Source organism: Coturnix japonica, chromosome 1 (assembly GCF_054131305.1).
Source record: "Coturnix japonica strain WE chromosome 1, WE-NBRP24, whole genome shotgun sequence".
Classification (NCBI taxonomy): domain Eukaryota; kingdom Metazoa; phylum Chordata; class Aves; order Galliformes; family Phasianidae; genus Coturnix; species Coturnix japonica.
Window position 1 is genome coordinate 126,972,519 of NC_140663.1, and position 26,421 is coordinate 126,998,939.

The 26,421-nt window shown below is 40.0% G+C and overlaps 1 protein-coding gene across 6 annotated transcripts in view; it reads left to right on the forward strand.

Annotated features, from left to right (window-relative positions):
- The window catches only part of TUBGCP3 (tubulin gamma complex component 3), a 49,904-nt gene that overhangs the window by 11,406 nt on the left and 12,077 nt on the right, over positions 1 to 26,421 (forward strand). For 3 of the 6 annotated variants that reach the window (XM_085552490.1, XM_085552454.1, XM_015849179.3), the window contains exons 4-13: positions 243 to 320; positions 654 to 871; positions 5,171 to 5,343; positions 7,310 to 7,428; positions 10,217 to 10,342; positions 13,425 to 13,493; positions 14,566 to 14,698; positions 15,846 to 16,012; positions 16,528 to 16,638; positions 17,023 to 17,131. In XM_085552490.1, coding sequence (XP_085408616.1) covers positions 243 to 320; positions 654 to 871; positions 5,171 to 5,343; positions 7,310 to 7,428; positions 10,217 to 10,342; positions 13,425 to 13,493; positions 14,566 to 14,698; positions 15,846 to 16,012; positions 16,528 to 16,638; positions 17,023 to 17,131 — 1,303 coding nt within the window. Of the gene's footprint in view, positions 1 to 242; positions 321 to 653; positions 872 to 5,170; positions 5,344 to 7,309; positions 7,429 to 10,216; positions 10,343 to 10,923; positions 11,048 to 13,424; positions 13,494 to 14,565; positions 14,699 to 15,845; positions 16,013 to 16,527; positions 16,639 to 17,022; positions 17,132 to 26,421 lie in introns of those variants that run through there. The other 3 variants (XM_085552462.1, XM_015849186.3, XM_085552486.1) reach the window with 2 other exon arrangements.

Genomic DNA, 26,421 nt, shown 5'->3' on the forward strand with positions numbered 1-26,421 from the left:
CTACTTGGCTGATTTTAGAGCAGATGAGAGAGTTTGTGCTTTTAACACAGTGGAGAAAGTTCATATAATAATAGTGTTTTGCAATCTACATTGCACATTCCTAGTTTATAAGGTTAATCTTATTTGTGTGGTAAAATCATTTATATGTGCACAATGCAGTGGACTGGATGACTTAAAAAAAAAAAAACCAGCAACTATCGAGTGCTATGACCAACTTGTATTTTTTGGTTTGTTTTTGAAAGGGCATTTTGAAAAATAAATGGGCAATACTCTACCTCCTGCTTAGCCTCAGTGAAGACCCACGTAAACAATCTAACAAGGTAAGTGAGGAATCATTGTTGGTTTTGAGAAACAATACATTTATGTTGTTTAGTTGAGAGGTCACAGAGCTGCTAACCAGACCCAGTAAGCACTTCTGGGAACTAGACCAGAGTGCTACTGCTAATGACAATTCACAGGCAAAAATAAACTGCATTTCTAGAGGGACTTTCCCTTACAGTCAGGGACTTGCTCCTTTGTCTTACTTTTAATTATATTATTATCTTTGCATAATCATGATCTTCAATTCTTTCTATTCTTGAATGTTGTAGTGCAGGTAAGACATGACTTAAGACCATTCAAGTGTATTTCCTTTTTTCCAAATCACTTTTCAGGTGTCAAGTTATGCCACGCTTTTTGCTCAAGCATTGCCACGGGATGCTCACTCAACTCCCTATTACTATGCCAGACCTCAAAGCCTTCCACTGAATTACCAAGACCGCAGCGCTCAGTCTGCCCAGAGTTCTGGCAGTATGGGGAGCAGTGGGATCAGCAGCATCAACTTGTATGCCCTAAATGGCCCAACACCAACTCCACAGTCGCTCCTTCCAGGGTAAATTAAACCTTTCTTTTTAATAAATAGGTTTGGGGAAGACTGGTGATGAGCTGCTTATTCTTCCTTCCCGAGTTTTTTTGGTTTTGTTTTGTTTAATGCTGTGCAAGCACTGCTCATTAACAGTAAAAAGATCAGTGTTAATTAGACTAATGACTAACATAAATCCATGACACAGCACCACACGTTGCTATGATGAAAATAAACTCCATCCTAACTAGCCTTACTGAAGCTGGGAATACTGAGCCTGTCATACACTATTGAGCCATTCTAGCAGCAGTCGGGATGTATATAGTGCTTTGCACAATATAAGCATGGATACAACAAATAAATGAAGGGGAAATTTATAGTTTTTCAGCCAAGATGAAAATTATGTTACAGTGTGTTAGTTACCTTTCATACTATATGCTTTAAGATGACTGATGATAAAACTAACAGTGTTCCTGGGCTAGCCAATCTTTTCAACCCCTTTTGGTGACTCATAGAGCTAGTTAGAAAAGGCATTAGAGACTACTGAAATATCTCTTCCTGGGTTACAAGAGGAAGGGATTTTCCCTTGCAAATAAGGGTTTCTTTTTGATTCCTTATTAAGATGAAAGGAGAGTGGAATAAGTCCTATCTTGGGAAATACATATGTTAATCTTTATGTGGTTATATAACAATCCCATTGCCATTACAAATTGTTTACTTTAAAAAAAAACAACGAAACCTACTTCATAACTGACAAGGATTGTTTTTAATATAAGGTCTTACCCAATGGTAATGAGCAGTATTGTTTTTACCAAGGTCTTAGAGATAATCACAGAATCACAGAATTGTAGGGGTTGGAAGGGACCTCTAGAGATCATAGAGTCCAACCCCCCTGCCAAAGCAGGCTCCCTACACCACGTCACACAGGTAGGCGTCCAGGCGGGTCTTGAATGTCTCCAGAGAAGGAGACTCCACCACCTCCCTGGGCAGCCTGTTCCAGTGCTCCGTCACCCTCACTGTAAGGAAGTTCTTGTGCACATTCACGTGGAACTTCCTATGCTCCAGTTTCTGGCCTTTTCCCCTTGTCCTGTCTCCACACACTGCTGAAAAGAGTCTGGCCTCGCCACTTTGCCCCCCACACCTCAGATATTTATAGACCTGGATCAGGTTCCCCCCTCAGTCTTCTTTTCTCAAGGCTAAACAGTCCCAGTTCACTTAGCCTTTCTTTATAGGGGAGATACTCCAGGCCCTTCACCATCTTTGTGTCCCTCTGTTGGACTCAACAGCAGACAGTTTAACCAAGTTAAAAATTCTGAAGTACAAGCTCTTCTGAGTGCTTATTTGTAATTAATATATACAGTTTCAGAGAACACAGTCTTCTGTGTAAACAAGCAAGAACCTGATTCAGGCATACTCTTAAGTTCTGAAATTGGTGTGTTTACGTTAGTCCACTGTTAAAGTCTATTGCTGTAGCCTTCTTTACATTCCATAGTTTAGTAACACTGGTTGATACTGTGGTATTGAAAATGCCTATCAGAAGATCTAAATTAGACCGGACTTGAGCAGGAAGTGCTCACAGATGTTCTAAAGAACAGTCTATTCAGGCTGATGGCAAGTGCCTTTGCAATCAGCTTTTGCATAAGTATGTAAATATGGATGTCAGACATCACAGTACAGACTTAATTTTAGTAATTAGTTGTAGTAGTTCTGGTTCCTTCACTTTCCCTGGTTGTCAATTTGCTTCTGAACTTGCATCTTTAAATTGCAGCCTTTTGGCTATAATTAAAGGTGATGAAGTAGAGTGTTCAGTAGCTCATTGGCCTTATCCAAACATTGGAAAAGGTGTAGAGGGAAGGAAGGTGTTAAGTAATATTCTTGTCTAGCAAGATATAGATGAGTAGTCTGAGGTTGAAAGGAAGTTGGCTAAAAGACTGTGGTGGTACAGTGTTTGATGGTTATTGTGACAGGTTGTCAGCCTGCATTATAAACAAATAGGGTTCCTCAAGGACAGGTAGTGACCCCCATGATTCCACATCTTCAGAAATGATTTATATGATGGATATAAACACACAGGCTCAGATGTGTGTGGCTGGGAAGCAGCTCTTATGAAAAGGACATGTAGGGTCCTGGTAGACAATAAGATGAGTCAACAGTGTGCTGCTGCAGCAGTGAAGGCAAATCAGATCCTAGGCTGCCTCTTCAGAGCCGTTACCAGCAGAGTAACGGCTGGTACTCTGCCGTGTGTGTGTGATCATTCCACTCTACTCTGCTTGTCAGGCTGCACCCAGAGTACTGTGTCCAGCTCTGGTACCTAGAGTTCAACAAATACATGAACAGACTGGATAGGTGATCAAAGGGCTGGAGGACCTGCCTTATGAGGAAAGACTGAAGGAGTGAGGTCTCTTCACCATGGAGAAGAGAAGACTTGGTTGTGACCTCATCACAGTGTTCCAGTACTTGAAGAGTGGCTTCAAAGAGGATGGAGGTGCTCTTTACGGGAAGCCACGTGGAGAAAACTCTTCTGGACTGCTGATACAAGTTGCACTATGGGAGATTTCTTCTTGATTGAAGATGAGAACAACCTATCACTGGAACAGCCTCCCTGGGGATCCGGTAGAATCCCCATTGCTTAGTTTTTAATATGCAATTGGATGGGGTGCTTAGTAATCTCATCTGGGCTCCCTTTTCTCATGAATGGTTGGACCTATATATATATATATATATATATATATATATATATTTGATACAGTGTACTTGGCCTACTCTTTAGAACTTGTATTTTGTAAGTAGGTGCTGACAACTGGATTTTGTCGTCATTAATGTGCTCTACAATTGAATTTCTTTTAATAGCACAACTAGTACTATTTTATAGTGCTGTGTGATACATCTTAGATATACCAGTAGCTTGAAGTTCGGAACAGTTGGAAGTGACAAAGATTTGCAGTCAAGAAAGTGGTAAATCCACTTGGTAGGCAACAGATACAGGGTGATGCAGCCAAGGCAGGCCTTTAAGCTACTGGAACAGAGTGAGGTCCACAGCAAATGAGAGTGTACAAATAAAGAGGGACTTGAATGGCTCCAGAAATAGTCTGACAAGCTCCTCCTGAAGTTCAACAAAAGGAAGAATCTGGGGGCTGATTGTCTGCAAAGCAGCTTAGCAGCAATGGCCCTGGGGGTCCTAGTGAAACCAAAAGTTGAACATATGAGTGCAGTGTGCAGCAAAGAAGGCCAAGAATTTCATGGCTGCATTAGAAGAAGCATTATCAGTGGGCTGAGTGGTGTGATTTTCTCCACTCAGCAATGGTAAGGATGCAGGTGGAGAGCTGGGTTCTGGGCACTCCATTACAGAAGGCAGGAACATAGGAGAGTGAGTCTAGAAAAGAGACTGCAAAACAAAGGAGCACTTGTCGCATGAGGAGAGGTTGAGAGAGCTGAGACTGTTCAGACTGGAGAAGAGAAAATTCAGGGGGTTCTTAGCAGTGTGTCATTTACTTGACCAGGGGAGCAGAGAAGACGAAGTCCAGCTTTTTTGAGTAGTACCCATGGAAAGGGCAGCACTTGTGACTTAAGAAGTGCCACTTAGGCATAAGGGAAAAACCTTCTTTTACTTGAAATGGGGGTTGTGGTGGAAATATGTATCATGAAATGCTGGCAAGGGTTGCCCAGTGTGGTTTTATAGTGTGCATAATTGAAAATATTAAAGTTTGGCTGGACAGGCGGCCTTCTCTACTTGACCTTGCTTTAAGCAGGAGGGTTTGAGTAGGTGGTTATCTGAAAATCCCTTCTAACTTTCACCATTCTGTGATCCTGATGCAGTATAGGAACGTATGTCAGTGGGATTATTTCATTTATCTGCCTGCTTACAGATATTATCAGAACCTATGCTGTTCCTCACCTATTCTTGGTCTTTACATTTTATAGCAATTTCACTCCTTAGGCTTGTAGCTTGTTAACTGGGCAGTCCAAATTGGATGGGTCTGTGAGCATCATTCCTCCTGTACTTCTCTTTATACATGTTGCCTTTTGTCTCTTGATGTATATTTTTTTTTGAACCATAACCTGCTAAATTCAGTATTATACTGTTGAGGCATTAGGAATGCTGAACACAACAGAGTTGCTGTGTTTTGCAGGCCTTGTTCTTGTTTATCAGTTACAGTCCAGTTAAGTACTATGCATGGCCTTACCATGAGTTATGATGCAATGAAGTGTGGGAGCAGAAGCATTCCTTGCTCTCAAGCTCAATGTATCTTTTGTAATTAGCATATCCCAAACTAGTTGATGGGTGTAGAGTCCAAGTTTTGAAGACGTTTCTTTCTTTTGTCCTTTTAGACAATCCTATCAAGCTCCAAGTGTTGGAGATTGCCTCCGTCAGCAATTAGGGTCACGTCTTGCATGGACTCTAACTGCAAGCCAGCCTTCTTTACAAAACACTACCTCAAAAGGTTTTTCAAATGCTGTCTCACGTGGCGTACCGAGGTCAAGGCGAGAAGGAGATACAAGTGGTAAGCACAGATGTGTCTGTCAAAGTTAGCTTTCTACAATTGAAATCATTTTGTTATTAATAGATTGTGACTTTGTTGCAGTGTTTGTCAGAATTAAGTGATCATAGCTGCATTCTTGGTCATTCCAGTGTTGATGAAGAGATGCTATGCTATTAGGAAGTCAGAACAACAGATCAACTGATAGAACTTGCTGAAATACACCAAATTGTTTCTGATTCTGTACCTCAAACCTTGGAAATGTGCTTTAGAATATAGAATTTTTAATCCTATTTTTTTTTCTGTTAAATTAGTACAGTGTTTATAGATTGTAATTGAAGAAGTTACCAAAATTATTGTCAACAAAATTAAAAATAGATACATTTTGCCATTTTAGTTCTTTGAGTGGCAGCAAACATGAAGCTGATGTGTAAGGGATGTATGCTGTATTTACAGAAGTGTAACTGAGGATAAATTGCTTAGCAGGTCGTCTCTGCAGCAATTGCTGTGGAAGTTTCAACCCACTCCACTTTTACTATAAAAATAGGAGACTTTTCTGAGTAAGAGAGTTAGTTAATAATAGATGTCATCCTACGTTACTGCTGCTCTCTGGCAAAAAAAAAAAAAAAAGCTAAAAAATAGTCTAACTACCTGCCTCTGCAGAGCTTGTCAAATATGTTAAAATACAGCTGAGTTCTTAAACTACTAACAGGACACAAAGAAAATAGAACAAACAGAGTTGCACTGTTATAGATGAGGGTGAGATTTGGCAACTGAAACCAAGTTAACAGTACTGTTGGTGTGGGAGAGGATGTGTGAACTTTTCCTCTCTCTGCTTCCTACTGTACTGACTGCTACAAAGAGCAGCAGAGACTTATTTCATTGAACTGGTCAACCACAACTCTTGATTGGAGAACAGGTCTAAGGCCTGACAGTTCTTTTGCATGCAGTCACTTGCTGAAGTAGAACTGCACTCAGAATGTGAGAAGCTGTTTTTAAGAAGATGCATTTCTGTGAATATCTTCTAATTTACATTTCTTCTAATTTATGATTTCACTGAGAGTTCCTAAAAGGGAATACCCACACTTGGGCACTTTTAGAGCTTATGAAAGAAATCTGGGTTTTGAAGAGCACCTTAAGGCAATGGCTACTTTTGTCAAAAAAAGAATGTATTTTTGTTGTTGTTGCTTTTATTCTGGCTAGGTGGATCTATTTGAGAGGTAAACTGATCAGGATAAGAGTGCTGTCAAGTTTGGGAGAAGGATGTTGTAACATCTCAGTTTCTGGATGGTCTGGATAGTTGAAATTGCTTCATTCTTGATGCCTTAAATGAAGTCAAGAAAAGAGATGATGCTTTATAGCCCAGAAGAGGTGGGAATAGTTTCAGTGGCCTGCATAATATCTTTCTCAGTCTGTTATTCCCTTTAAATCTCAAATGTAATCTAACCTCCAACTGTAGATATGAGCCAGAAGGCAGAATGAATGTTGGGATAGCAAGAGCTTTCCTCAATCAAAGATTCAGAAACAATACTGCTTTCTGCTGGTCAACTCTGTAGCTGTTATGCAGCTGACAGACTGATTTTTATTCACCTCTTTACACTGAACAGTGACATTCAAGACACATATAAACAAGCAACTCTCTATTCTGAATTAACTCTGATATTCTCCATGCTACAGTTTGTTCTTGTAAGACCCAGTTAAGAGCATCAACTGTTCTAAGAAAGGTGAACTTATTATAAAGCTTACCTCCAATCTTGCAGTGTTGACAGGATCAGAAAAGATAACAAGTTTAAAACTTGCTGAAGTATTCATTAAAATGTAACATACTACATGACCTGATTGAAGTAGTGGGAGTTCTTGGCTTTCCTTTCCTTTTGTTGGATTAAATGTCTTTAAAAATTCTTTACACATAAATTTTTAAAGTTGTGATGAAATCTGATGTGATTTTTCTGGCAAATCTAAACACTTTTTTTCTTGTTTTCCTTTCTAGGTTCTGTTGAGATAACTGAAGCTAACCTTGTAAGAGATGTTTTGTATGTCTTCCAGGGAATAGATGGCAAAAACATCAAAATGTGCAATTCTGAAAATTGCTATAAAGTTGAGGGGAAGGTACTGTATGGGAACTTGTATTTTGTATGTGAGAAGACAGATGTTCAAGTGAAGAATAGCTATTTAGTTTTAACAGGGTAGTTTCAGGAATTATTAAACAACCTTCTGTTTTCAGTCAAACCGAGCGCCTTCTTTATGCATTCAGATGGATGGAAAGAAAGCCACTGTCAAACAAATGTAGGGGGCATTATGGAGTGAAATTAACGTTTTGGGTTTTTTGTTTGTTTTTTTTTTTGGGGTGGGTTTTAGGTTTTGGGTTGTTTTTTGTTGTTGTTGTTGTTTTTATTTTGAGGAGGAAACTCAGGTGCTTCAAGTCCATGTGCATTTTTGCCTACTTTCTCTTTATATCCAGAGGCAAAGACATGGAATTCTAGCTTTTATATTATGGCATGTTTGAAAGAACATATCTGTTACTGTTAGCATATTGCTTACTCTGAATTTTTACACGTGCTCAGAATTAGATGCACAAATAGTGTCATTATTATCCTGGATAAATGTAATATCAGAATTGAAAAGTGAAAGAAAATATTGTAAAATAAGGACTTCGGAAATATTTTTGACTGCTTTCTCCTGGCTGCTGAATGAATGAGCAACATTAGGAAACAGCTGTCATAGTGAAGGCTGAAAGTTCTCGTGTGTTTCTGTATCAAAAAGCAACATAAATGTGCCAGTAGAAATTTAAAAATAATGGCTGAACTGAGTTCCCTGAAGAAACCTGCATTTTCAAAGTTGTTCAGAGGTAGTATCAGGCCAGGAATATCTAAGGTGGACTCAAAATATTAAGCCAGTACAAAGACTCCTAAGTTTTGGCTTAATTTGAGGACTTTTGTCATCATTTGCCCTCCTCGGTGTATAAAAATTAATGTAAAGTAGATGCAGGCAAGAAAGATGACCACATCTTTCTTGGTCTAAGAAAGCAGCCTGTGATACAGTATGGATGCTAGGCAGCCATTTGACCTTATGGACTTGGTTACAAGTTACAGTGGTTCAGATGAGGTCATTCAGTTGGCTCTAGTTGCCTTAATGTCTTATTCAGTATTTAGAGTACTGTATCACAATTCAATTTCAGCTCACTAATTGCTTTTCATGTTCTTGCTCAAATGGAAAGACAATGTCTTTAAATTTCACTTGCATTAAGAGCATATACAATACAAGTGCAAAAGTGTTGGGAACTATGTTTGGGCTATTTCATGTCCAAGATTTTGATTATATCTGAACTGTTTTTTTTCCTCTGTAATAGTAGTGAAAATTGACGTAAATCATTGTTCCTCCCATAGGTTTATAATGACATTTAGGGCTCCTTATGGGAATAGAAAACTTATATTCATTTAAATCTTGTTAATAAATTGACTAAGGCTCTCGTGTTTTAAACCTGCAGATGCTGCAAAATTTCTAATTCCTCAACACTTGCACTGTGATAATTACATTCCACATCTAATTTAGATTGTATATGGCAAAGGAAAAATAGGGCAACAGGTTTTTTTAAAGGAACATAGAGAAAATGTAATGAGTAGTAGCAGAATTAGTGCTGTGGATTTTACCATGTTTCTGCATGAATTCCACATTGCGTAGGCTAGTTTGAGGTGGAAAATTGTGTTACTACAAACCCCTAATTCCGTTAACACTGGGATTTTGATTATTCAAGTCCTTTGTGGTCAGTAATGCTACTTGCTTAGAGCTTCATGTCTTTTATCTGTCTTTGATTTGATTGTGGGGTCAGTTGTCTTCCCTCCTTCTTCTTTGTTGGCATTTATACTGAGCTATAGTGAGGACTTAATAGGTAGAGTAGAGCTGCAGCTGGAACTTACTGGTCTATGAGGACCAGCAATCTCTTACCTACTCTTAATTGTTTTGACTGCTTGTTAAGGAAAAAAAACCAAACAAGTCAAAACATAAAGTTTTCCCATAGCTACACAATTTTGCCTAAACAGAGAATGGAAGCAATCTTCTATTTAAAAATGTTTGTAATGTGCAGTCATTTTCCAGACAGTAACATACTTGCTAAGCTGTTGATTCTTACATGAGTGTTTTCTAATGTCATCCTTAATATTAGATCGGTTGATGACATTCAGCACTGTATAAGCTGAAAGCTTCTGATTAGATCTAATAGATACAAATATAATAACAGTAAGCCAATTTTGCTTGTTCCTCATTTGATTTCAGCGGATGTGTAATTGTGTTTAATGTTTTCCAACCACTCTAACTGTAGAATTCTGAATAATTCTTTTTGCATGTTGTAGCTGTGGCAGCATTTCTGTCTGTGTTGAACCATATTTGGGCTTGAATTTATTCTTTAGAAATTGTTCAAGCAGTTGAGGCTGTGTTTGTATGGCTAAACAGGAGGGCTCAGGACTGAACTCTGATCTCACTACCAATTAGTATTTGTTTAATTATTAGTAGTATTTATTTAATTATTTTCTCTAGGTTTCTTTACTTGTTTCAGTCATAGGCAGCTTTTTTTGGAGACCCAGTATTTCCAGTCTTGATTTTCAAGTTAAGACAAAGTGTGATACTACATCACCTTTTTGTTACTGTCATAATTGCTAAATGTAAAAGAAGATCCCAGAGTTGACTGTAATTTATTTGTTGCTGTTGCCTTTCCATGGGTTACATGTATATGCTTAATGCTGATTACATAGCTGTCTGCTTTTTGGTAGTATCCCTGCAGTGAAAGATAAAACTATGCATTCCTGAATTGGTTTGTTTTATGAGAAAGACTTTAGGGAAGAAATGGGTCTGCATGCTTTGACTTCAACTTAGAAGGTATTGTTTCTCTTAATTTTTATAGGTGAGCTTGTCCAAATCTCTCAGAGACACCACAAGCAGACTTGCAGAGTTGGGATGGCTACATAATAAAATAAGAAAATATACAGACCAAAGGAGTTTGGATCGTGCATTTGGACTTGTGGGTCAGGTAGGTCTACTGAAAAAATTTGATTTTGCTACAGTATTTTGGTCTTATTTCCTTAGAAACTACCAAGTGAAATGCAGAAATAGAATGCTGAATAAACTTAGGAGAATTTGTGTCTTGGACCATTCATCCTTCGATTTACTCATTTTATGGCCTGCCACTGTGGGTCAAAGACTGAAGGCAAGGGAATGGTGCAAGAAGGTTTCTTGCATAGGATCCTTTTGTTTTTCGTCTCACTTTTTAATTGAAGTGCTTATGTGTGTTTAGAAACAAAAACATGGCTTAAATGAGATGATGGACCTCATCGTTCCTTCAGTTGTTAAGGTGACCTATGAGGAGACACTCTTGTCTTGCCAGCTAATGTTGATGGTCATGTGTTAATACTAATTAACTCTACATAAAAATGCAAATATCCCATTATCGTCTGCCCTTTCTTTTAAATACAGAATCAAAAGAATGTCAATTTTTGTTTTTATAGGTTTCATCATCATGATTTGTAGTCTACAGTAACTTCACAGCTGCTGTAATACCCAAAACCACATTTACTGCTAAGGCATTCTCGTTTCCTCTCACTTGCTTCCTCTGTAAAACTGGATATTATCCCTTCTGAGTCGACAGAAATGTTGTCCTTGCCTCTAGCCATTACATCCTACCTAATCTGCAAAGAAATTGAAGTGCTTCTCCCTTCAGTCTAATTTTTCTTAAGAGGTCAGTAGAGATACTGTAGTGCTTCCTACTATTCTAATGTTTTTTTCTGTTCCCTTCTGTCTCTTATTCTAAATAATCCTTTTAGCTACAAATAAATATTTTCTAGTGATCCAGTGCTGATTTCCATGCTTTATAAAGTAGTGTTACCGTATATACATTTTCTTCAGACTCTCCACCTTTTATATGGGTGAAGTTTTGAGTTATTTACCTAGTAGCTCCATACTTATGCTTCTTTTCCCTGTCTCTGTCTTTAATCTGCAAGTTTACAGCAAGGGGAGAACTTTAATTATTCAAAGAATATGAATGTTCAATATCTTGGTTACCATATGTAGGTGTTTCAGATAATCAGAAGAGAGCTATGCAGGTAGCTAGATGAATCTGCATACCTCTAACGCTGTTAATTTTGCTTGAGGCAAATACTTGCCACATTTTTAGTGCATAAGTATACAAATAAGAACATTTCTACTCCTTCTGTCAGTACCTTACTTTTGCTTACTATTTTAAAAGAATGCTTGTCTAAGGTAATGCTTGTGTAAGATAAGGTGTATGTAGAATGAAACAACTGTTTTTACCAGGCAAAATATCAGGAACAACAGTTATTGAAGTAGAGGTATATCTATATATACTGCACTTCAGTGTTTGCTACTTAGTATGTAAGTTTTACGTAGTCCTCAGAAATCATTGGCAATGAAATAAAACTTGCCTTGTATTTTGACATTTTGCCCATTTGAAAAAAATACCCATTTAGTGTAGCGGGCATTTAAAATGTTTTCTCTTTAGCAAGCATTCTCTCTCTTTCTGAGCTGTCTTGCTGTAGACTAAATCAGAATTCCAGGGCAGTGTTTCGGGAAACAACCATCTGTGATTTTCAATGCTGGGATTGGCACTGAATGTAAATTTTCACTTTAAAGTCAGTGATAGTGTTTTCACTTTTGTATACACTTGCAATGCCTTCAGATGTTTCATTGGAGGCTTTACCCTGCCCTCTGTCTTGACAAATACTGCTTAAATAAGTTTCAAAATGTACTGAAGAAGCAAGTGAGAAGAAATGAAAAGTGCAATCACACATAAGGGAGTTTAATTTTGCCCTTCAGTATCCTTGGAATAAAATGCATTTGGTCTGGCTTTCTAACTGATAAAGTAGAGCTGAAGAAAGGAAGGCTTTTTCTTCAATAAAACATACAATAGCAAGATTCGTGTTTGTTGTATTTTTGTCACTGTATTTTTTTTTCCCCTAGGATTCTTATTGTCTTAGTAGGTAGTCATTTTGTCAGGAAAGAAGATCAATTTTTTTCTTGTTCTTGTAGTAGCGATTTATGCGCTGTATGTATTTTATTGAATAAATATTTCACTTGAAGCTCTTGGGTTCATGTGAGATGGTTTTCTTTCTTTCTTTTTTTTATTAAACATTGCTTAGAATGGGTTGAAGAGAGGTGCCTGAGTAATTCTTTATTCTTAAAATATAAAAAGCATCCTTATTTCTTAAGTGTTTAAAGTCCAAATTTTTCAATGTGGTCCAAAATTGAGTAGTATTGCTATTTCAGCTTTAGAAGACATTGCACTAGTATTTTCAGTCTACATGCTAGGTTAAGAACAAAAATAAGAAACAAAATACCTGGGATTCCCAAACTGTAGGGCATTATCCATTACTAAACGAGTATTCTTTCAAGAACTATCTTAAAAAAATAATCTTGATATATTTATATTTCAGTAACCCAAAGTAGCTATGCTTAGAATTGTTTCATAGAGAGCAGTCTTTTCTTTAGTTCGGACCCGTTAACATTTGTGCTTTCTTTAAGTTTCTTTGTGTATTCTCAGTATTATTCATTTCCTTTATGTGAAGTGAAAAATCATCTATAGCTGCCAATGGGTAAAAGGACAGAAGTTTGGATTACTCAGTACAGCAGCACTTAATGGAAGTATTCTTTTATGACAGTTGTGTTTTCTTGTTTATGCCATAGTCTGTACAATATACATAATGGTAGCTGTCTAACTTCTGTGTTCCTTTATTAGAGGCCTTTTTGAAATTGAAATGCTGCTCTTTGTTATGTAATGCCTCTTAAATAATTAAGAAAGGTCTTCTCGGTTAAGTTTTGTTTTGCACTCCTTGTGGTAATTATTCACATTGTCATTGTGATGGTAATATATGCACATTGTCATCCGAATTTGTTCTTGGAAAAGGACTGCACATCTCTAGTGGAAGCACTCGCGTGTAGGCCAGTTTTCTGAGACTTGGCTTATGTGGTGAAACTTGTAGCTCAGTTACTTTAAGGAAGCTTTTAATTACCTTCACAGTATGATAAAAGGATAAAAGGTCTGTCCTACATTAAACCAGGAAGATGTTTCCTGACAGTTTTTCCTTTTCTTTCTCTTTCAGAGTTTTTGTGCAGCCTTACATCAGGAACTCAAAGAATACTACCGACTTCTGTCTGTTTTGCATTCTCAGGTAAACTAGATGGTTCTTAGCTTATTCAGACATTGCGAAGCAAAGCAACTCCTAAATGTACATGTAGGTATCCTTTTAGAGCAGGAAGGATGTTCAACAGCTGCTATTGACAATGGTTGCAATACACTGTAACTTGTATATTACTTACTCCTTGGATATATATATTCATAAATATTTTTCTCTCAGAAATCTGATGTTTTTCGTGAGCAAGAAATGTAACAGATGATTCTAAGCCTCTGTCCCTTTTTGCTTCACTTTAGCCAGTTTCATCTTGTGTGATGTTTCTGTCATTCAGATCCCAAATGGCATCACACATTTTTGAGAAGGGAGAAAAATGTTCTCTCTGTTCCAAGCGACTTGTAGCTTAGAAGCTAGGAACAAGGGCAGTTCTTTAACGTTTATAACTTTTGAGTGATTGTCATTATCACTTCTTGTATTTTTTCCTGGCTACCAACCTGTTAACCTTTTAGTAATTATTTCTTGCTCTGTCCATAATATGTTTGATTTTTTGGTTTGCTGTAGTTTTATTATAACTTCCAAATTTTTTTTTCACCATGAAAATATTTGATTTCTTTGAAACAAAGCTTTCAGACCTCTTAACCCTTCCTCCTTTCAAATAACTGATGACTCTAGTGGGAGGAGGAACATAATGATGAAAAAAGGAAGATTCTAGTGCCACTCACTTGGGTTGATAAACCAAGTTCTTATCCTGCTTCTCACTCAGTCTTGTTTCTTAGAAGGTGGGGAGAAATTGGAAGCATGGCAAAAACATAATTGAATTAATAATGGTTTGACAGGGAAAGCAAAAGCTTTGTGCACAAGTATAGCAAAAGGAATAATTCATTCACCACTTTCTAGCGGCAGGCAGATGTCCAGTCTCTTCCTGGAAAGCAGGGCTTAATACATTTGGGAAGACAAATTCCATCACCATGAACTTCTTTCTGCTTTCCCCACGCTGTTCTTTGTGCTTTTATTAGTAAAATGTTAATTACAGAACAAAAACGATGAAACGCTATTTCATGCTTCGGTGCTTTCCAGTTTTGTTCCTTGATACATCTGTCTATTTTATCAGCTCCAATTGGAAGATGATCAGGGCGTAAATTTGGGACTTGAAAGCAGCTTAACACTTCGTCGTCTTCTCGTCTGGACATATGATCCTAAAATAAGGTTAAAGACCCTTGCAGCACTTGTTGATCACTGTCAAGGTCTGTTTAATGTTCATCTGACATTTTTGGGGAAGTTATTTAACTTCTGAGTGGCTGTGCCTGCTAACTGTGGATATCAGTAATATTGCGATTACATGTTTTGGACAATTTTGAGTAGCTCATCTTCTGGAGTATTTCCTTTTCTTACTTCAAGCAGAAAACTGATGAATTTGAGTGCTTTGTAGATGCACTTAAATGTCTTGGTTGGTTTTTTGTTTGTTTGTTTGAAACATTAAACTAGGACATGCTGAAAATATCCTTCAAATTTTAGGGACATACCTTTCACACTTTTCAATTATTCAATTTTAGTTGTCTTTCAGAGAATAATTATACTGTGGTAAACCCCACCAATATTACAAAATGACTAGTTCAGCCTTTTCAATGGGTATGAGTATTTTTCTACACAAGCTGACATTTGGCAGCAATTTGCAACTTGTCTGCAGATTGATGTGAAACAGCAAAACTACCCAAATTTGAAAGAAGTATGTGGTGGTGATCCACAATGAAGAACTGGGGAGTGGCGCTGGAGTTGACCAAAACTTAGTCACTAACCAACCTAGGCCTGTTCTACAAGGACATTTTAAACTATAGCACAACAGCAAAACAAGTGCTGGATATATTTTATTTGATCTGTTTCAATTGGAAGATGACGGGAGGTGATACCTATAAGTGGAACTATGGAGGAGACTGTAACTGCGAAGCAGAAAAGATACATTTGTGTTTATATTTGCACACAGACTATCCGAGAGAGACAAGTACAAGATAGAAAGTAAATAAATACTATAGCTTCACACTATACTTCCAACACTCTTCTGAGGAAGAAAGGAAGCATAGAGTCAGCCTTTGTGGGTGATCTGATTCTGTAAATTTACATTACTGCAGTGTACATAGCAGTTTGTACATAGGCAGTACAAACAGAATGCCATGTCAAAAATAGGCATAATACTTCAGTGAGATTAATGATTCATGCCTTAAAACCTAAGCATTCCCAGTCAATGGTAAAAATTTACTTTCTATACATTTTAGTAGTGTATTCAGTAAGCTTTCAGAGATATGAGACTAGTTAAAATTGATGGCTTCTGAATTTAATTGTGGAATATTTTATTTCATTCATATATTTCTGTTCCTTTTCCCTATGAACTTACAGGAAGAAAAGGTGGTGAACTAGCTTCAGCTGTTCATGCCTATACTAAAACAGGAGATCCCTACATGAGGTCTCTGGTTCAGCACATTCTTGGCCTGGTATCCCATCCTGTACTGAATTTTCTTTATCGATGGATTTATGATGGAGAGCTGGAGGATACATACCATGAGGTAATTAATATATAAGAAATGTATTATCTTTGTTCATTTGCTTTATAGAAGCCTGTAGGAAGCTTAGGGGAGAACTGAAGAAGTAAATTGTGATGTAAGCATGTAAATAAGTAATGTGTACAGTCAACATGAAGTGTGGCTCTGCTTAATGAATTCAGTATTAGTGAGATGTCCTGAGGTCGCAGTGATACAATGTGTTGTCTTCAATAAATCATATCCTGGCTCTATTTATAGAGGCAAAATAATGGACTAATAATGATAGATTCTCTCTTCTGATCCAAGTATCATCTCTGTATCTTCCTGCTTAGTAGCAGTAGTAATGTATACAGAGTTCTTTGTAACTTTAGAATGAATATTCTACTTTGAGTACCTCTTGTTATCTCTAGTCTTGTAAGTACCTTTGCTTTGGTAGATGGGATAGAACAGCTGATGGTTGCAGACTTCCTCTAGAAATTGCATAGTTATTCTGCGGCTCATGTTCCTCTTTTGATTTTAATATTTATTTCAATCTACAGTTTTTTGTAGCTTCAGATCCTACAGTTAAAACTGACCGGTTGTGGCATGACAAGTACACTCTGAGGAAATCAATGATCCCTTCTTTTATTACAATGGAGCAATCAAAAAAGGTATGATATTTATAATGAATCTGGTGATGATTTGTTGGCCTGTGCTACCATTTAGATTGTTATTAAGAAAATGGAGACCAAAACTAACAATAGGTGTTCATCCTAAGAATAACTAAATTAATAGAATTGTGTACTAAGGAGGACTAAGGACTCTTTCAGGGATTTTTCTTTTTTCCCACTTTCTAACTGGTAGACTTTATTTAAGGAGATTTTGAGTGTTTGTCACTGGAGTTCTGGGTTGCTGTGGTGGAGATTGCTAAGCTAAGAGTGAAGAAAGATGACGACAAACTATTGTGGTGGTTGTGGGTGGACTTTTTGTTAACTTTGACCTAACATGCAAGTGACAATTGAATCTAAAAAATAATAATAATCTCTTGTTTTTAGGTCCTCCTAATAGGAAAATCCATAAACTTCTTGCATCAAGTTTGCCATGATCAAACTCCATCCACAAAGATGATTGCTGTAGCTAAATCTGCAGAATCTTCAAAAGGTGGTAGGGTATCAGTATTTGTCAACTTCTTCCCTTTGAACTGTGCAGCATGTGGTTTAATCTATAAATTCACGTTTTAGATAAAAAGATGGAAAAGAGTACAAAAGTCCCATCTGCCTTTAAAATGCAGGGTTGTTTTATAACTGGTTAATTGCATTTAAGTTGGAGGAATAGGATGAGGGCAGGCAAATTTGTGAGTGTTGCTATGAGAATTTAGAGTTTGACTTCTCATCAAATACACATCACATGATTCCATAATAATATTAATAATTCTGTGATTTTAAGAAGGTAACTAAAAGCACATTAATTGTAAGTAAGAAAATGAGCAGTAAAACAGGCAGGACAGAAGTTTTTCTGTAAATGCATTCTACCACTGTAGTATATTAAATGAAAGTTGGATATGTGGGATGCTAGTAAAATTGTTTTTGAAGACTTTAAAATTGGTTTGCCAGCTTTTGACCGTAAACCAAATTAAAGTTAATTTCAGAACTTCCTCAGAGTGTTTATTACTATTTCTTACTATTTAGAAGAGACTTCAGTTTTAATGTATGAGAGCTCATATGGCATTTATGGTTGTTCTGTGGGAGTTTATTCTTTACAATAAGGTTAGAGTTACGATGTTGATTTTGAGCACAGCCATGTTTTTTGCAAATATCTGTGAATTCTCTTTGCATATGCTTGTATTTGGTGTCCTTTGGAGAGCTTCATAGGTTACTGAATGACAGTTTGGAAACTTCAGTCTTCCATCGAACCAGACTTAGAGACACAGAATCATAGAACGGCTTGCTTTGGAAGGGATCCCAAGGATCATTATGTTTCAACCCCTTGCCACAGGCAGGGTCACCAACCTCCAGATCTGGTATTAGGCCAGGCTGCCCGGGCCCCATCCAACTTTGTCTTGAACACCTCCAGGGATGGAACATCCACAGCCTCTCTGGGCATCCTGTTCCAGCACCTCACCACTCTGTGTGAAGAACTTCCCCTGACATACAATCTAAACCTTCCCTCCTTGAGCTTAAAACCATTCCCCCTCGTCCTAGCACTGTCTACCCTCGCAAAAGGTGATAGGACTTTGTGAAGTTTGCCTCATCGAAGAGCGAATTACTTATTAGAATCATTTTTTGTTTATTAAGCTTAAAAGCAATTTAGTAATTGAGGCTGAATCTCAGCAGAATAGCATGTGAAACTTGGTTCTAACTTTTCATATCTGCAGTGCAGATTGTAGCTAATTCTTGAAGTGTGCTGTCTTGATGCATGAACCTCTGGTTTCTACTTTTTAGAGTAACTGCTGTAGAATGAAAAACTTATGAAAATGTGTCATGGTTTAATAATTTTGTAATTTTTGCTATCGGTATTCCACATCATAACATCATATAAAGCATGAATAATTTTACTGAATCTGCAACTTATCAGAAGAAGACTACATCTCCCAGGGAACAACACGATGGGTCACGGGACCTGGACTCTATATTAACTCTGTCGCAGAACAGACTGACGTCTTTCGAGTTCTGGCGTTCAGGGGAGTGTGTGGGAGCCTTCAGCCGTTCGCCTAGATTCACAGTAGGCCTCTCGGTTACGGGACTCATTCTCTCTCCTATTTTGCTTGATTCGTTAGCTCAATTTCAATTATATTGTATTATATTGTGTTATCCTGTATTTCGATATAGTATTTAGTAAATAAGTGTGCCTCCTTAGATCGTTGCCGCTGTTTTCTTCTTCCTAATTATTTTTTTTTTCCTTTCGGCCTAGGGCCCCTCCGGGGCCTACGGCCCCCTGTCACGGACGCAGGTGGATTTTTAGTTCAAACCGTGACAGATTTTTGGTGGAGGATGCGGGCAAATTGAGTTGCTGTTTTTCTGTGTTTTCTTCTGTTGCTCTTTTAGCTTTTAACAGAGCTACGAGTTTTTTTTCCCTGTTAAGGAGCTATCTCGTGTTTGCGATTCTGCACCTGCGAGCTTGACCTTGAAAGTCCAGGCGGACTGCCAATACTCCGGTATATTTTATAAACACTGCTGAGCTTTGTTTTCTTTTACTTTTTCTCTCTATTGGAGGAAAAAAAAAAAAAAAATGTTTTCTCTACTAAATTTGTTTTACCAGGGACTGTGTGCCATTGGTTCCTTTTTTGAGACGCTCCGAACATATTGGGCCATGTTTAAGCTAGCCACTTTTTCTTATGGAGCTATACAATTGTATAATGAATTGAAAGCATGGTTAGCAATGCTCACTTCGTATCTGTATACAGCTCCAGAGGGAGCAACTAATGCAACTAAGTATACAGAAATGGTGATTTTTAAGCGTGCTCCTCTTTCTTTCTATGAATCCTTTATGCAGTTCTTGAATGATCAGTGGGCCACACTCTTAATCTCCCTGATCTTACTGTTGATTATTGTAATAATCTCACTCAGTATCTGGATTTATAACATCCGGAGGAAGTCTTCCCTAGAACCAGAGAATACTGAGTGGCAGGGAATTGAAGAGATTCTCAAAGGACAGACATCTTCAGTGTTATGGAGCTTCACTCCTGAACACTTGAAGAATCCTGAGAGTTTGATTGCATATTTGAGGCAGGAATGTTGTGGCTCAGGCAGATCTCAGGAGGCACAAATGATTTTGGGCCTAGCTAATGCTTATTGGGCCTTAGTCAATACCATTCCTGAGAGAGAGAGTCTTAGAGCTGAGGCAGAAAAACTTTGGACTGAGAAGGTAGAGAGAGAAAAAGCTTTTGAAGCTGAGAGAAAAGATCTCCTGTACCAACGAGACTCAATCTGGTACGAGAAAGAGAGTCTTAGAGCTGACGCAGCAAAACTTTGGGATGAGAAGGTAGAGAGAGAAAAAGCTTTTGAAGCTGAGAGAAAAGATCTCCTGTACCAACGAGACTCAATCTGGTACGAGAAAGAGAGTCTTAGAGCTGACGCAGCAAAACTTTGGGATGAGAAGGTAGAGAGAGAAAAAGCTTTTGAAGCTGAGAGAAAAGATCTCCTGTACCAACGAGACTCAATCTGGTACGAGAAAGAGAGTCTTAGAGCTGACGCAGAAAAACTTTGGGATGAGAAAAGCTCCCTGCAATCCCAACTCAACACTCTCCAGTCTGAGCACAGTGCCCTCCGGTCCGAGCACGACATTCTCCAGTCCGAGCACGGCGCCCTCCGGTCCGAGCACGACGCTCTCCAGTCCGAGCACGGCGCCCTCCGGTCCGAGCACGACACTCTCCAGTCCGAGTACAGCGCCCTCCGGTCCGAGCATGACACTCTCCAGACTGAGCATGATGCCTTCCAATCCAACTGCGACACCCTCCAGTCCGAGCACAACACTCTTCAGTCTGTGCATAATGCCCTCCAGTCCGAGCATAACGCTCTTCAGACTGAGCACAATGCCCTCCAGACCGAGCACAACACTCTTCAGTCCGAGCATAATGCCCTCCGGTCCGAGCATAACGCTCTTCAGACTGAGCACAATGCCCTTCGGACCGAGCACAACACTCTTCAGTCCGAGCATAACACTCTTCAGACCGAGCACAATGCCCTCCAGACCAAGCTCAACACTCTCCAGACTGAGCGCGATGCCCTCCGGTCCGAGCATGACACTCTCCAGACTGAGCGCGATGCCCTCCGGTCCGAGCACGACACTCTCCAGTCCGAGCACAGCGCCCTCCTGTGTAAGTGCGTCGATCTCCAGGTCAAACATGACTCTATTGACTCGTTGTACACTGACCTCAAGGCCGACTACAACGCCCTCAAAGCCAGTCGCAGCACCCTCCGGTCTGTGTACGACGAGCTCCTGTCTGACTACGACGCTCTCCAGTCTGAGCACGACGCCCTCCAGTCTAGTTATAACGTCCTCAGGGCGGAATGCGACACCCTCAAGTCTGAACCGTATGTACTCCAACTTAACCAACCACCGGGGGCACCAGATACAATGTTGGTTGCCCCTGTAAGAGGGCGAAAAACAAAACGAGTTTCAACTCAGATAGAGAAAATGCAGAAGGAGTTAGAAGAGCGGAGGGAGTTAGGAGAGCAGGACTCAGGAGAGCAGGGGGACTCAGGAGAGCAGGGGGACTCAGGAGGTCAGGGGGACTCAGGAGAGCAGGAGGAGTCAGAAGACCAGAGGAAGTCGGCGGAGCAGAGGTTGTTAGAGCAGTATAAGAAGATGTTAGAGGAGGAGAAGAAGTCAGAGGAGCAGAGAAAGTTAGGAGAGAGGAAGAAGGAGGAAGGTCGCCTGGAGGAAATAACACAAGCGTCAGAGTCAGGGTCAGAGTCAGACGAGGAGCCAAAAGCTAAATTTTCTTTACGAGAATTTCTCGAGTCCAAACTTATAGATGGGGCAGCCTCATCAACACAGCTGCCAACATTAACACCTGGGACTCCTGATAGAGCAAAAGGTGAGCAAAGTATTACGACCATTATTGATCGATCTTTTAAACTGAGTGAAATTCGAGATCTGAGAAAGGATTTCACACGTCAGCCAAAAGAAAATATGGTCACTTGGTTACTTCGCTGCTGGGACAATGGTGCCAACAGTGCGTGGCTCGATGGCAGTGAAGCTCGCCAACTGGGTAGCATTTCCAGGGACTCACGTGTGGACAGAGGTATAGGCACATGCCAAAATCGGTCCTACACCCTCTGGAAGCGGATGTTGATAGCGGTAAGAGATAGATTCCCCTTTAAACGGGACTTGGAGCCTGAGAAAAAGAAATGGACTGATATGGAGAAAGGTATCCAATTTTTGAGAGAAAGGGCTCTGGTGGAAATGCTCTACAGCCCCCAGTTCAATCGTAACAATCCAAACCAATTACATGATCCTGAAGCAGTCCACGTTCCACGACAAATGTGGCGTGACTTTACAAAGGCAGCTCCAGAAAAGCATGCCAGTGCACTTGCATTGGTATATGGCAAAGGGGAAAGAAAGCCCCTTGTAAATGAGCTAATTAGCAGACTTCAGGAGCTTGAATTATTTATAAGCGCTACAGAAGTTAAGCTTTATACTTCAGCCATTGTCCAAATGGGAAAAAAAATAGTGGAAAGGTTAGACAAAGTGGAGGAAACACAAAGTGATATTATTGACAAATTGGCTAATGTGCCTGATGTAGATGAATCCACGGTGGTACCAGATGATGGAAACCAGGATTTCCACGATCGCCTATTGAGAGAGCTAAACAACATGAGTTCCTCTCGACCTGTATCATCGAAAATCTCAACCATAAAAAAGAGACGACCTCGTATTCAAGCAAACGACAATGATAAGACCATACGTTTTGCTTTGTTGTATTTCTTGAGTAATCATGGGGAGGATATAAAGAAGTGGTATAACTCATCCACTTCTGCACTTCAGGCACGAGTGAAAGAATTACAATCCAAAACAACCACCAAGGTGAACTCTTCCAAACGGGGGAGAGTTCCAGTTGCTGCAAGTCAACGAGGTAAACAATAGAGGGGCCCTGCCCCCAGCCAGGGGGGGGAAAGGGACAACAGAGTATACTGGACTGTGTGGATTAAGTGGCCTGGCACATCTCAACCACAGAAATATAAAGCCTTGGTGGACACTGGTGCACAATGCACCCTAATGCCCTCAAGTCACCAAGGGACACAACCAATTTATATCCATGGAGTGACTGGGGGTTCCCAAGAATTGACTATGTTGGAGGCCGAAATAAGCCTCACTGGTAAAAACTGGCGAATGCACCCTATTGTGACTGGTCCAGAGGCTCCATGTATACTGGGAATCGATTACCTTAGGATGGGATATTTCAAGGATCCCAAGGGGTATCGATGGGCCTTTGGGATAGCTGCTGTAAACACAAATGGTGTTAAGCAGCTGTCAACTTTACCTGGTCTGTCAGATGATCCTTCTGTTGTGGGGTTGCTCCAGGTAAAAGACCAAGAGGTACCAATTGCCACCAAAGTGGTTCACAGACGGCAGTACCGCACCAATAGGGACTCATTGCTCCCCATTCACAAGCTAATTCGCCAATTGGAAAATCAGGGAGTGATTAGCAAAACGCACTCGCCTTTTAACAGCCCCATATGGCCAGTGCGTAAAACCAGTGGGGAATGGAGGCTGACGGTAGATTACCGTGGCCTGAATGAAGTCACACCTCCATTAAGTGCTGCTGTACCAGACATGCTAGAACTCCAGTATGAATTGGAGTCAAAAGAAGCTAGGTGGTATGCCACCATTGATATTGCTAATGCCTTCTTTTCCATCCCATTGGCTGCAAAATGTAGGCCACAGTTTGCTTTTACCTGGAGAGGTATTCAGTATACCTGGAACCGTTTACCCCAGGGGTGGAAGCACAGCCCAACAATTTGCCATGGATTGATCCAAGCTGTTTTGGAACAGGGTAATGCTCCTGAGCACTTGCAGTATATTGATGACATTGTGGTGTGGGGCCATACAGCAGCAGAGGTTTTCAAGAAAGGGAAACAGATAATCCAAATTCTTTTGAAAGCTGGTTTTGCCATTAAGAGCAGCAAGGTGAAGGGGCCTGCCCAGGAAATCCAGTTCTTAGGCATAAAATGGCAAGATGGACGTCGTCACATCCCAGCAGATGTGATTGACAAAATCACTGCTATGTCTCCGCCCACAAATAAAACAGAGACCCAATCTTTTCTGGGAGTAGTGGGCTTTTGGAGAATGCATGTCCCAAACTACAGCCACATAGTGAGCCCTCTCTATCAGGTAACACGGAAGAAGAATAATTTCTCATGGGGTCCTGAGCAGCAGCAGGCTTTTGAGCAGATAAAACAAGAAATAGCCCGTGCCGTGGCCTTGGGGCCAGTACGGACGGGACAGGATGTGAAGAACATCCTCTACACTGCTGCTGGAGAGAAAGGTCCCACCTGGAGTTTGTGGCAAAGAGCCTCAGGAGAGACCCGAGGCCGACCCCTAGGATTTTGGAGTCGAGCATATAAAGGGTCTGAGGAGCGCTACACTCCAACTGAGAAGGAGATCTTAGCCGTGTATGAGGGGGTTCGGGCTGCTTCTGAAGTAGTTGGGACAGAGGTTCAGCTTCTTCTAGCACCTCGCTTGCCAGTAATAAACTGGATGTTTAAAGGACAGGTTCCCTCCACCCATCATGCTACTGATGCCACTTGGAGTAAGTGGATTTCATTAATTACTCAACGAGCTCGAATGGGAAAACTCAGCCGTCCTGGAATTCTAGAAGTGATCATGGACTGGCCTGAGAGTAAAAAAATTGAAAAACCACCTACAGAAGAGGTATCACGTGCTAAAGAGGCACCACCATACAATGAGCTACCAGAAAACGAAAAGAAATTTGCCCTATTCACAGATGGATCATGTCGTATTGTAGGGAAGCATCGCAGATGGAAAGCTGCTGTATGGAGCCCCACACGACAAGTTGCAGAGGCCACTGAAGGTAAAGGAGAATCAAGTCAATTCGCAGAGGTAAAGGCTGTTCAGCTGGCTTTAGATGTGGCTGAACGGGAGAGGTGGCCAATGCTTCATCTTTATACTGATTCATGGATGGTGGCAAATGCCTTATGGGGGTGGTTGCAACAGTGGGAAAATGATAATTGGCAGCGAAAGGGTAAACCTGTTTGGGCTGCTGAACTGTGGAAAGACATTGCTGCCCGAATAAGGAACATTGCTGTAAAGGTGCGCCATGTAGATGCTCATGTACCTAAAAGCAAGGCTACTGAAGAACATAAAAATAACCATCAGGTTGATCGAGCTGCCAAAATTGAGGTGGCTCAAATAGACTTGGACTGGCAGAACAAGGGTGAATTATTCCTAGCTCGGTGGGCCCACGAGACTTCAGGTCATCAAGGAAGGGATGCAACATATAAGTGGGCCAGAGACCGAGGGGTGGACTTAACTATGGACGCTATTGCTCAAGTTATTCATGATTGTGAAACATGCGCCATAATTAAACAAGCCAAGAGGATGAAACCTATTTGGGGGGAAGGGCGATGGCAAAAGTATAAATATGGAGAGGCATGGCAGGTTGATTATATCACCTTGCCACGATCTCGCAATGGTAAGCGTTATGTACTCACCATGGTGGAGGCAACCACTGGGTGGCTCGAAACATACGCAGTACCCCATGCTACCGCCCGAAACACCATATTAGGGTTGGAAAAGCAAATCCTGTGGCGGCATGGCACTCCGGAAAGAATTGAATCAGATAATGGGACCCATTTTAAAAATTCCCTTGTAACCACTTGGGCCAAAAATCATGGCATTGAGTGGATTTACCATATTCCCTATCATGCACCAGCTTCTGGTAAGATTGAACGATTCAATGGGTTATTGAAAACTATGTTGAAAGCAATGGGTGGCGGAACGTATAAAAATTGGGAGAACCATTTAGCAGAAGCCACCTGGTTGGTCAACACTCGAGGATCTAGTAATCGTAATGGTCCTAACCAATCCAGCTCCCTACGTACCGTGGAGGGAGATAAGGTTCCTGTAGTACACATAAAGAGTGTGTTGGGAAAAACAGTTTGGGTCCTTCCAGCGTCTGGAAAGGGCAAACCTCTCCGGGGTACTGTCTTTGCCCAGGGACCTGGGTGCACATGGTGGGTGATGGACAAAAATGGGAATGTTCAATGTGTACCACAAGGGAATTTGATGTTGGGGGAGTGCAGCCAATGATTTTCTTGTAGATATATAGGTAGAGGCTCAGAAAATATTTCAATTAGGTACAGAATAGTTCAATTAGGTATAGGACTTAAGATAGAGTGGATCAATGTTAAGGAAACACTTTTCTCTATATACCTTAATTAGGCATTCTGTAAGCAAGTTTTCCATCTGGACTCTATATCCTGCACTGGCCATGCATGTGTAGAGCACACATGGAAAGAAGTATAAATCAAAAGGAAAATCTGCTGTGGTGGCTGGGAAAGGATGAGTGCACCTTGATGTGGGGGACGCCCTACCAGCGCTGCCTTTCCCCTCTACCGCTGACATGTTTTCCTTTTTCTGGCAGTTTTGCCATTTTCTCAAAATTAATAAATAGTAAATTAGGTTATAGAGTTTTGTTCTCAACTTAGGGATTTGTATGGAATAAATATAGATTGTTGAGAAAAAATAAGGTTGCTGATTATTCACAATTATACATATGAGTGTGTATGTATGTATAAATATAATGTAATGATGTAGAATAAGGGGTGGAATGTCATGGTTTAATAATTTTGTAATTTTTGCTATCGGTATTCCACATCATAACATCATATAAAGCATGAATAATTTTACTGAATCTGCAACTTATCAGAAGAAGACTACATCTCCCAGGGAACAACACGATGGGTCACGGGACCTGGACTCTATATTAA